This window comes from Embiotoca jacksoni, unplaced genomic scaffold (assembly GCF_022577435.1).
Source record: "Embiotoca jacksoni isolate LCO1_2020_lvr unplaced genomic scaffold, fEmbJac1.0.p SCAF_4, whole genome shotgun sequence".
NCBI lineage: Eukaryota > Metazoa > Chordata > Actinopteri > Embiotocidae > Embiotoca > Embiotoca jacksoni.
In genome coordinates, this window is record NW_027185392.1 from 15,666,497 (window position 1) to 15,679,758 (window position 13,262).

Consider the following 13,262-nt stretch of genomic DNA (forward strand, 5'->3'; position numbering starts at 1 on the left):
CATTGTGTGATTTTAATGCCCATTACTCCAATATTGTAACTTCCGATTTGCTTAAAACTTATTCAAAAAGACAAAAAGTCTCAACTGTTTTGTACCTATTTTTTAACTGTTTGTTTTATTGTTAACACTAACCCACAAAGAATCACAGTTTTGCTACCCTCATAAACGAACAAACTAATTTCAGGTATGTTAGGTTAGGTAGGTTAGGTAGTTACTTTATTAATCCCCAAGGGGAAATTTTTTTTTCGCTACAGCAGCATACAGGAAGCAATAAGATGATAATAGAATAATAGAAAGCAATGAAATAGCAGTAAAAAATATTAAATATAAAATGCACAGTATATACAGTACAGTATATATCTATATATATTATATACAACAGTATATATCTATATATATTATATACAATATATATTATATACAATATACTGCAGAAATATCCTATAAAATTATTATATTATTTATTATACATAGGATCTAAAATCCAGGTGTTTGGGCTCTGTTAAGGCTTCCTCTGAAAGACTTAATACTAAACAAACTTGACCCAAAAGAGTTCAAACCAGCCAGGAAGTCACTGAAACTGTGGTCACTGTGATGTGCTTGTGTGAGAAACAGGCTCACAGAGAGCATAAAAGGTTTCAGTTTGACAGAAAACATTGTTTATCAAAAGTTATTTGCACATTCCCATCTGCGTGCACACACACACACACACACACACACACACACACACACACACACACACACACACACACACACACACACGTGATGAATTGACATATTATACGCAGCTTTTTGAAGTTAAACTCTTGAACATGGACATGCACACATACTCACGCAACACATTAATACTCACATACACACCACACTAAAGGCTCCCTGTGCTGCTCATAAAAAGACTCATGTTTCAAACATCTGGGAGCTTGAAAGCTTTGCATGTAGCGCGGTCTTCCTGTGTGTATGTGTGTGTGTGTGTGTGTGTGTGTTTATATGTGCATTAAACCAGCTTGACACAGTAACCTTGCCGAGTCATGCAAGTCCATATTCCCATCACACAGCTTGTGTCCGTGCGTGGATATGTACACACATACAGTATGTGTGTGAAAGTTTAGGCATATGGAGATGGACATTTGGATAGAGTGATTTTCTGTTTCATGTTGGATTCATCATTAAACATGAAATGTTATTGACAGAAGTTTCCTCCCAGAGTAGAGTAACACTTTGGGCTCTATTTTAACTAAGCCCACGTGTGAGGTGAATGGCGCAAGAGCATTTAGAGCATGGCTAAATGCACTTTTACAAATTTATTGGCAGATAATCTAAGGGCAAAGTAAGATTCACGCTTAAAAGGGGTGATACTTAGTCTTATTACTTACTTATTGTTAAGTGTGTTTTGGGTGTAACATGAAAGAAATGGGAGTGTCCCATTCCTTTTTAAAAGCAAGTCGTAGGAAATAACGCTTCCCTGCAGGGGAAACACCTCTGATCGTGTGCAGATTGAGCAGACTGATGTACACATTAATAATCTTTTACATTGTAATCTCTTTATTTGTAATCTTTTGCATGTTTGTATGCTGCTTCACATCCCTGTGTGTGTCACAAGCATAGTGTAGGCACGCTGTGCACCTGCCAGTGTAAGTTGATATTACTCTACTATTAGAGTAATTGGCCCTTAAAATAACAGTGAAATAGTGAGCCAAATGATTTAAGACCAGGTTTTTGTTGGTGAATTGTGCAATTGCTTTCTGCTGCCTCAAGATAGAAATACACAATGCACCTGACCAAAGCTCAGTTTATTACCAACAAGACAATGGGCAATCAGATGGGTGCAATCGCATTGGCTTATTAATCAACGTCAGTGCTGAATGGGAAAATAATAACTGCTTCTGTCTGAAACTAGCAAAGACACTTGCATTGCGCTTAACACCACTTTGTGCTGCGTGTAATATAGAGCCCTATCAGACACATGTAGTGAAAAAGAAAGAAAAAGAAGAAAGACAATGAAACTTAAAAGCTGCAGTGTGAAGGATTTAGTGGCATCTAATGGTGAGGTATCAGTTTGTGACAAATTAAACACCCTTCGCCTCACGCACCAAGGCCATCTCTAGAGCCAGCGTTTGTTTGTCACTTCTGGGCTACTGCATAAATACTGCAGTGGAACTGCTCCATATGTAAACACAACGCTTCTTAAACAAATTATGAATTTTAAATGCCATTTCTACCAATAGATGCCCCTAAATTCTACACACTAGCCCTTTAAAATCAGTATCCTATATATGCTCTAAAAGGCTCATAAAAGGAAGACTTGAAACTTTTGGGTTGTTTATCTAATTACTGGCAACATTATGATGTTATGGCATTGTAAATTATTACATTTAATGTGTCCCACAATAACTTGATAATGGACAATAGTTTTCTTTTTCTGCCATATCAGACAACTTGATTATGTGATAAATTATCCTCAGAGTTTAAACCTGTATCCTGTAAATAGCTTGTCTTTTTTATACTAGGCGTGAAGATTTTCTGTGACAATTGTGTACAAAGAATATGTATTTAATACTTTGCATGTTAGACAACTAAATTTTACATTTATAAAAGTTCTTGTAAACTCATTCATTTATTCTGTATATGGGTTTGGTTTGTCTGAGAAATAAAATCTGTCACTTTCGAATACATCCTTTCTGTCTTGTGCATGCCTCCTACATGTACCTCCAAGCACCTTCATAAAGCCATGGAATTCATCTAAGTCGGATTATACGCACCTGAATGCAGTGTTTGACTGTGAGCTGTTGTGAAAAACTTTTGGTGGGGTTTAAAAAAAATGAGGTGAATACTCCAGGAAGAAAGGAATTGTTGAGACTCCAACTTCAACCAGAAAGAGATGTTAGACAGTTTCAACAGTTGCCAATTGCTACCACAGCTTATTAGGGCCAATTTCTGGAGCCGGTTGGTTGGGGTAATATTTTCTGGGAAAAAATAAACGGAATTATTGAGTATTAAGTAGTAAATTTACTTGAAAAAAACCTGAAACCTCTGAGATAAAAGGACACAGATTTTTTTTTTTTGTCAGTGAACGACAACTCCTCACTTTGCAAGATTGCATCAACGCTATCACACAGAAAGTGATGCTGGAATCAGATATAACAATTAGGAAAAACTTGTGCTTTTAGCCCAGAATCACCACAACATCATAAGCAGCCAGACTTGAGACATTGCCACAATTTTTTATAGTGAGATTTTTATCTGATTAATGTTTTTTTCTTTTTAATTTGCCACTTTAATTTGAAAGAACATTCACGTTTTTTTACGACTTTAATCTCGGAAATGTTGAGGTTTTTTTCTCTCAGTTGTAGCTTGTATTAAATGATAGCTAAAACGTAGCTGGTATGTTGCAGTGCATTTCAAGGTGCTTAATGTGAGCAGATTCTTGAGATTTCTTTGCTGTCAATCAGTGCTGCAGATGCAGAGAATCAATAATCATGATTACATATTATGTATGTAGGAATGGTTAAAAGCTAATTTTTTACTGACTGAATGTAAATAACTACAGATAGCATTCAGGGTTCACATAGAATATTAAATAATAAATTTAAATACTCTATGGAGGAAAGTGATGTACATATATATTGAGTTATTCTACTATATAATTATATATGTAACATTATAGTATTGTATATGTGTTGAGATGTTCAAATCTTCATGTGTACATTATGTTGTCACAGCAATACAACTACAGTCTGTAGAGTACAGTCCTGCTGCTGAGTGTTTTTGCAAAGCATGCGTGCCTGCCTCCATGTGAAATTCACACTGAACTTGTCACCAGGATGTGTTTCTTTGAAATCTTTTCTCTCTCGGCTGGGTCTCTTGTTTCTCTCCTTCCTGTTCCCTTTCCATTTCCTCTGACCTTTTCCTGTGCAGTCATGATTTTAACTTCCTCCCTATGTGTGTGCTTGCGTGTTTCTGTGTGTGTCCAGCTGAGTGTGAGCATAAGATCCACAGCCCGAGTGGGACCCTGAGCAGCCCGAACTGGCCAGACAAGTATCCCAGCCGCAAGGAGTGCACCTGGGACATCACAGCCACGCCGGGACACAGAGTCAAGATTGTAAGTGTGCATCCAATGAAGCAGGTTACACGTGATTTTGGATCCCTCTCTTTCTTTTTAGACCATTTTCTTGATGATAACTCCCTCCAGCATAACGATGCCTTGTTCTGTCTGTGCCATCATATTGTCTGTAGGAGCCTCAGGCTGTTCTTCCCCCTTCTTACATGATTGTCTCTCTTTTCATGTTCCACTTATGAAGCCCAAATGTGAATGGGGGAGAAAGTGCACGTTTGTATATTTGGGCTAACTGCAAGTGTGTCCTCATGCGTTAGTAAGAGGCCTTGGGCAGTGGCCATCTGTGTCCTTGTGTCTTTCTGCGTGTATGTATGTGTGCGTTCAGCCTGTGCACGTACGTACGCACACGCACGCACACACACGCACACACACGCACACACACACACGCACGCGGAAATTCCACTCCACATTTTCCAAGTCTCTGAACATATATGTACATATTTATGAATAAACTTACATATTGTATTATCAGTCACAGTTAGAATTGAGGTTATTAACATTTCGCTTTTGAGTTTTGTTACTGCCGGGGAAACTCAAATGACCTCAAATTTCCCTTTTCTCTGTGTAGGGAAGATGAGGTGTTTTTTGCATTGTGGGTTAAAGATAGTCATGGTTGAAAGCTGCGGCAGTGCTACTGCCAGCCCTGCCTTTCTAAACTGAACATCACTTTGATAATGGCCCTCAGTGATCGAAGGTTTAAGGTCCAAAAAGTGACAAGTTGTAACCAAAATAGCAGTCACATGATTTTTGTTTACCCTCGTCCAAAGAAAGACACACAGGCGCAAAGATGGAGCGAACCCTTCACAGAGCAAATTATTGGCTTAATAATTCAAGCCTACACTGGGTTGCTATGATTATATAGTGCATGTGTGATCAGAGATCTTTTGCCTGTATTTTTTTTTGAGAACCATGCCCATCATGAATACAAAATTGTTGTCTCGCCTATTCTAGCATAATTGAGACAGCATTTCACCAGGGAAAACATTGATTCATGGTTAACTGCTATTAATTGATTGGCTGTTGAAAGACGTGACATGATTTATGTTCTAAAACTGACCATTAACGACTTGACTAACAGAGTCACAGGCGACACCATCAGCTAGCTTTAGTTGCGCTGAAATGGACCGGTTCACACGGCGGCCACTTTTCCTTGCAATGTTCTAAAACAGATTTCTCAGAGCAAATCTTTGAGCCCAAACATCGTCCTTCAGACATTATGATTTTGCATAACATAAACAAAAGTTGAAATGGTGACACTCAAAAAGGTTACAATGTTCATTGACATCACGGCAGAATTAGCAACCGTGGAAGACTCTTCAAATCTTTATGTCATTTAATGTTGTGTTTTATTCAGTGAGCCACTGACTGCATGTGTGCAACCAATGCACTGTATAGAATATAGGTAAAAATCACGGCCCCCCCAAAGATATTCCCTTACTGTCATTAATGACATAAAAAGCAGCAGATCTTCTCAATTATGAGGCCAGAACTGGGTAAAGTTTGGCATTCAAACTTGAAAAATGGCCGTACGTGACAATTTATTGGGAGTCAAAGCTCTTTAGTTCAGAATTTTTTTCTGTCAGTTGACTAATAGATTAATCACCTCCTCATATCCGCTAATATTAAGCATCATGGGCATACAGTTCAAATTGGTACACAGAAAGAGTCGAGTCCAGCAGCAGACAGTCACACACACACACATTCATTCATTCACACAGCGTGCCTCAGATAATCCTCCTAAAGTCCACTCATGTCCTCATGCAAATAGTGTCACACACACACACACACACACACACACACACACACACACACACACACACACACACACACACACACACACACACACACGTAGCCAAAAAGCACAAAATCTTAGGATTTGGCTCCTCCTCTCTTCCACTCTGCAGCTACATGCCGGGCCTACTGCATGTTATCAAAATTGTCATCAACTGTCATTTAGTTTTGATAATCTGCTATCACCCCTTATGTAACCATAAACACATTGCATCATCAGTTATGATCACATACTTAGGTTTTTGCTGCTGTTTCAAATGTGTGACTACATGTGATTTATATGCAAATTTGGAAAAGTTGGCACTCAATGTGTTTGTGTATATGCGTATCTTTGTGAGGACCAGTTTCTGACATTTTTGGAAAGTGAGGGTAAGGAGCTAGGGAATACATTACATCAATGACAGTCCTCTAAAGATATCAGTACAAATGTGTGTGTGAGATAAGTAGAGTCGGTCTCCATGTCCACAGTAATGACATCACAGCGGGATAAATTTAATATCAGAAATCTGAACACACACATGAAGTGTCGTTCTGTTATTCCTTCTTCACATACACACTGTTCCTGTAGTAGTAAATAGATCCGCCAACAAACCAGTGTCTCAGCTGAGCTATAGTTAGAAACATCTGGAAGCCATCACGACCCCAGATTCAAACATTTCCCCTCTCTGTAATGACATCCTTACATCAGACCACCTTCACTCATCTTTGTCCTTCTGCCTGGTTCTTATAAAGAGGTCTGTGGTGTGTGGTGGTTGTGGTGACATGATGGAGATGATCAGAGAGTTGTGTGGGAGAGAGAGGCCTGCAAGGTGCTATGACTCAGCTCACGGTGACTTGATGAGGTTATGAATCGTGACAGCCTCTACATGCATGTCAGCGTAGCAGCAGTGTGTTGGCACGGGGGTTTGGAGTTGGAATTAGAAAAAATATGAAATGTAGATATATTTATTTTTTAAAACAACTGTCTACTATGTCAGTGTCAATTAAAGACTTTATCGATGTCTGATAGCCTGGCTCTGCCTATCTATTGCTCAAAACCTCAGTCTTCTTTGCTGTTATCATAAGTGCAATGACATTTAAGTCAAGCACTTGTTTTGAAATGTAGATCCAACAATGGCCGCAGTGGTAGAACTAGATAAAGTAATACGAACAGGTGTAGCAACATTAGCAAATATCAAGGAATTTTTCTCTGCTTGCATTGGGTGAGGGTCTCTGTTGTTTACAGTTTGGTGAGTTTCCGCGCACAATAAGGTGGTCAATGCTGACTGGTTAAAATCTGTTTCAATAATTTCAAAATGAACCCGAGGTCTGCTCCCAGTATAATGCAACAACTGGAAACAATCCCCAACGGATTGTGGCCAGACATATATTCACACAGTGAATTTGGTTCTGGTAACATCAGGCTACATGTAGTTTGTGCATTCCTGACTTTGGTTATAAGCCTGAAAACAAGAGGGCAAGGGACGAAGGGCCTTAATGTCTGTTTGGTATGTCTATAAAACTGAACCCCTCAGCCATCAGGTCGTCCCCACTGTCCGAGAGTCAAACATCTTTGTAAATACTTTTTTACCAAAGTACTGTGGTCGTATTTGCAGAAAATCTAAAGGCTAAAAGTAGCTCCTGAACAGTTGAGTTAGAAAAAGCTTTTCTTAAAAATCTGTTAAAGAGCGAATCACAAGTATTTTAGAACTAAACGTATCTCCTAAGCGTGAGACAAGTTAGAGGGGAGCCCTGAGGACCAGTAAGCCTCAAAAACCTGCTCACAATCAGCTACGACTGCTGGCAATAATGGACGTTGTTTCATTCATATTTTAGACAAGTGCAATAATAACAAACTGCTGCAAAAATATATTGCCTTAATCTCAAGACTATTTTAATGGGGGTGGTATGTTTGTTAATTTCAAGTTTTGTGTACTAATAAAAATTAATTCACTGACACAAAGATTCAACCAGCTATGGATGAATGAAGACATTATTCATCCATAGCAGCTGGGTCGACCCCGCCCCTTTTCGTAGCTTAGGAGTTGTGTCAGTTCTGCTAGAAGTTGCTCACAGCAGCTTTGTTAATAGAGTCTCAAGAGGAAAATCTTGGTTGGGAACTTTTACTTCCATTTAGGAGAACTGCAAGTGGTAAAAGCCTTGTGAAAACAGACAATGGTTTCTATAACTGTTAAAAAGAATTTATTGGAGTTTCACATCATATCTCTCTCATCAATCTCTTTCTGTCAATCTCTCTGCCTCCACTTCTGCAGACCTTCAATGAGTTTGAGATCGAGCAGCATCAGGAATGTGCTTATGACCATCTAGAGGCCTTCGACGGGGACAGTGACACTGCAGCCATCTTGGGCCGCCTGTGTGGCAGCAAGATCCCAGAGCCCCTGGTCTCCACTGCCAACAAGATGTACCTCCGCTTCATTTCAGACGCCTCAGTGCAAAGGAAGGGTTTCCAAGCTACACACTCCACAGGTGTGTGTCTGTGTGGGAGAATATTTCAGTATTTATATTAGTATGTTAAGTCAGTATGTGCAGGACTGTGATTTTTCTTTTTGTCTGCAAAGCGCATCACTTAGTCACCAGTTTCGAGTTTCCAAGTCTGAGGAGTTTTTAGGAGTAATATCGCCCTCTAGTGATTCACAACACAACATACATGATGAAAAGCACTTCTGAAGCCTGCCTTTAGTTTAATGAGTCTCTGAGACGACAAGAGAGGCCCAAAATATCTCGATTTTTAGTTCAAACTTTGAAGTTTCTCCTTCATCTGTGCCTCTTTAGAGTGTGGAGGTCGTCTGAAAGCAGAAGCTCGTCAGAAGAACCTCTACTCCCACTCTCAGTTTGGAGACAACAACTATCCGGGTCACACTGACTGCGAGTGGCTGCTGACAGCAGAGCCGGGCTATGGCATCGAGCTCACCTTCATAACGTTTGAGGTGGAGGAGGAGGCCGACTGTGGCTATGACTACATCGAGTTGTACAACGGATATGATGCCAACTCCCACCGATTGGGTCGCTTCTGTGGTTCAGGGGTAAGTTTCCACGTTTCCATGTTGTCGTCGTGTTGTGTAAACTTTTGGGACTCTTCGAGGACAGTGCACGTGTTATTTTGTAGGTTTTGGTTCTTAAATAGAAGTCATATTGCATCACATCTTTGCTGGTAGTTGTTTAGTTTACCATTTTTAAATGTATTTTAAAGTTTTAGTTTGTAATATTTATACTGCTACTGGCAGCCATTAATTTCTATTATTTTCTCCTTTTTTGCATTTTTTTTCTTTTCGATTGGACACTACAAGGACACTCACAGTAAACTATCCAAAATGAATGGAGACTTGATGTCAACTGTAATTAGCCACACAGCACAGTATTCAAGAGTCGATTAAAGAATTTACACACAGAAATCAAAGGAAAACTTGTATGTCTAACACTTAAAAAACTTCAGAGCTGGTCGGTAGAGTGTAGGCACAGAGCCCACGATGCTCGGACCCATATCTGTGGAAACAGGCAATGGACTGACCTAAAACTATTTGAAAACTAGCATTTCACACCAACGCAGTCGGGAGATTGGTTGGTTTTCCCCCAACAATTTAATGTTATTTGTTAAAAAAAATTATGCATTACATTTAAAATGACATTAATAAAAAACAGTTCTTGTTTTTTACTCTACACTCTAACATTAGCAAGGAGAAAATGTATACAAATGTGAAGTAATCCTGATACACAAAAGGATTACAAATTATATTATTATCAATAGAGGTACATCTTTTTTTTTTTGGAGCAACAACACCCCAATGGTGGTGCTGAAGGAAAGTTAGGAATTTTACTTGAGTTGTTACAATTCATCTAATGGACAACCATCCAGGACTTATTGAGACACTACACTCAAAACTGAAAATGAACACCTCATGGTAGGAGAAGAAAAGTCAAGGGAACAGACCCAAAAACACGAAACCGATGCTAAGTACAGATGATTTGAAGTAAATGAGCTAAAACGTGCGAAACCACTGATATCATCATTGAAACTGAAATACTGCTTCACGTGTCTCTCTATCTTACCTTCCTCAGCCAAGGGAGGGGATTTACTCACCCGGAGATGCGATGCTGATCCGTTTCCATAGCGACGACACAATCAGCAAGAAGGGTTTCCACATCCGCTACACGAGCACCAAGTTCCAGGAGAGCCTTCACACCAGGAAATGACTCGAGTCGCAGCCCGTGACCTCTGAGCCTGCCGCTGTTACCCCCGACCTTCACCATGGCATTGAGAAACAGTACAGCATGTCCCCTCTTCTTGGACCCCACGGATAGATGTGGACGCTCGCCAGCCACCACGGGAAGAGGATTCTTATGTGAATATTTGTCTCCCTCTGTGTCTCTGCACAGGTTATCGCACTCTGAGATGAGACAGGAAAAACAAGGACACATCAACAAACGTGGGGAATTGTGCTGAAGATTGTAGAGAAGGAGATACTTTTGTGGCGGCACATCAAGCTACCCCTCGTTCAGTGCAGAAAGAGGGTTGCGGGAGATCCGAATCAGTTTACTTACGGAGATACTCATGGGTGCATAAACAAAAGACTACAAGCACACACACACTAGATTCATACTCAGAATTATAAACTATGGATGCTAAAGAGCTAAAAATGCATCAGAGAAAGGAGTTTGGAGTCTTTTCAGACTCCTTGGTCCTCGAACTGTGCGACTTACTGTGATCAGACGGCTGCTTGGACCCACAGTAACTCAAAAGAAACTGCTGACAGACATTTTTATTGCCTTTGATGCCTGGGAACTGGTCTCGTCAACCCAGCTCAGAACGGCCGCAGATTATTTTATTTCATGTCTTTGTATTGTAAAACCCATTGTGTTTACTGTATGTGTGTTTGTGTGTGTGTGTGTGTGTGTGTGTGTGTGTGTGTGTGTGTGTGTGTGTGTGTGTGTGTGTGTGTATGTGTGTGTACGGGAAAAAAAGAACAAACAAAAGGCTGAAGTTTGACCTTTACCCCTTTTTGCGTAAAGTTTATGCGGACGACTATTGTGGAATGGAAAGAAAAGAACAAAATAAACGCAGATGGAGACTTTCCAGATGATCTGTGATGTTATAATCTGTAATGGTAAGCCTTGCTTTATGTTGTGAGTGTTTTTTTTAATGAGTTGGCACCATCTTGTAACAAACTGAGCAACTTTCATGGATGTTTCCAGTTTCCTCTCCTCCACAGTAGACGTGATTCTTTTTTTTTTCTTCAGTGGATATCAGAAGGGAATATTTTTCGCAGCCGTCTCTTGGAAGTGAGTGATTGAAGAGAGATTCCCACGGTGCTAAAATAAAACTACACTGAATGACTGACTGAAGGTTTTCCAATGGAGACACAGTCAGCGTGCGGACGGCACACTGCATCAACAGCACTAGTCCTGTGGAACTACAATATTGCCTTAGAACCAAATGTATGCTGTCGGGGGCCGCTCCTATGCTCTTGCACAGGTGTCTTGTGTCAGCGGAGTGTTTTTGAGGTTTTTTGGCAGCATGCAAGGTGCGATCTAAACGTTCAGAGACTGCAACGTTAACAACTAAAAACCTGATTTGAATCTGGCCACCATCCCCTTCAAAGTAGTCCCGTTGTGCAGCAACACAACACTCCTTTCACACTTGTAACGCTCCGAAGAAGTCCCGCTCTGTAAGTCGCACTAGATCTCCTCCACAGTGTCAAAACTGCAACCCAACAGCTTGAACTTAATTGGGGTTATTAGGGAAGGGATGGGAGCGACATTTGTGTTGCTTCGGGCGAGAAACTCACCAATTTTCAACGCCCTGTGAGCCGGGCGCATTGTCATGTTGGAGAACCCAAGTGCCATCGGGCGACAGTTCAGGTTGTTTGCGCCACATGTTTTCCCTCAGACGCCCCAGAAAATCACAGTACAACTTTGTGTTGACAGTCTGACCTTGGGGGATTAATCAGCAGTGCACAACCTCATGAATGTGCTCCCGACCCAATGCACCTCCTTCGGTCTTGGACAGCAACGTTTTGCCCATGAATTCCACCTAAAACACTTTGCCTGGCTCGTTGCTTCATTGCAATAGGCCTTCTGAGGCAATTAAAGGGTCTCCATTTACGATGTGATTTGATGTGCGTGCTTTGCTCAAGTTTCAGGTCCATGCTGAAATCGAACTTAAGCACAGACCAGTGGTCCCAAAATTGCGTGGAACACCAGTGCTGCTATTAATCAAGCAACATAACCTGGAATACTTACTCACAAAAGTTATTTCTTCCCACTGCATTCTGTTCATGTGCAACAAGAACAGTCTCTAAACTTTTTAATCACACCTTGTCATTTAATTTGTTTGGAAATATTGAATGGTTTTATTGTTAAAAATAACATTGGAAGTGTAGTCTGTGTGTAAGATAGAGTGTCTACAGTGCATGTGTGTTTGTGTCAATTTTGTAGCTGCTCTGAGAGATACATCCACACATGCTTACACACACACACAAAAACACAAAAATGCAGCTCCTGTTTTTGTGTATTTTCCTGACGACATCTTAACTTTTCTGTTCTGTATATTTGGAGCGTGACGAAAAACAAAGTGAGAAGTTAAAGGAATATCAGCTGCATACAAGCTGCATTGTTTCTGTGTACGTGTGCGTCGTAGGTGATTATAAAGAAATATGTGTGTGTCTGTGAGCTGTATGTGTTTAAGTTGACTCATTCACTGCTGTACGTGCCAAGCTCCAGGTGACCCTGATCCACTGTAGTTTTTGTTTTATCACTCCACCTCTGTGTCTGTAACTCAGAGACACTGACATGACGTCCTCTGCATCAGTCATTAAAATACACACAGGTTAAAACTACAGGTGTGTTTCATAAATTACTGTTGTGTTTGTTTTTACCTTACATGTACAGATGCCAATTTTTTTCCAACTTGTTTAGAGAAAACTACAACCACTATTAGTGCCCAATATTGATTCATAAATCTAATCCTGGCAGTTTCCTTGTGATAATTATCACATGAAAGGACATTTTATTTGCTGATGATGATATCTGACTATTCATGGCTCACATTAAAGGAGTAGTGTGTAGGATTTAGTGGCATCTAGTGGTGAAGTTTCAGATTGTAAACAGATTGCAAGCTCAATTCTCCCATTTGAAGCATGTAGGGGACTCTACGGTGGATGCAAAGCTCAAAACATAATAAAGGCCCTCTTTAAAGCCAGTGTTTGATTACTGTAGAGAAATGGCGGTTGAACATGGCGTGCACCGTGTCAGAAGACCCTCTCCCTGTGTAGATATAAAGGGCTCATTCAAAAGTAATAAAAACAAAACAATTCTTAGTTTCAAGGGATTTTACTTTTACGAAAACAAAACTGGGAATATC

At 40.2% G+C, this 13,262-nt stretch overlaps 1 protein-coding gene across 1 annotated transcript in view; it reads left to right on the forward strand.

The window, feature by feature from the left end:
• tll1 (tolloid-like 1) overlaps positions 1-12,769 on the forward strand; it is a 47,320-nt gene extending 34,551 nt beyond the window's left edge. The window contains exons 18-21 of the mRNA XM_069168216.1: positions 3,972-4,099; positions 8,158-8,371; positions 8,678-8,928; positions 9,962-12,769. Of these exons, the coding sequence (XP_069024317.1) occupies positions 3,972-4,099; positions 8,158-8,371; positions 8,678-8,928; positions 9,962-10,096 (728 nt within the window). The 3' untranslated portion in view covers positions 10,097-12,769. The remainder of the gene's footprint in view (positions 1-3,971; positions 4,100-8,157; positions 8,372-8,677; positions 8,929-9,961) is intronic.
• Positions 12,770-13,262: the final 493 nt, after the last annotated feature.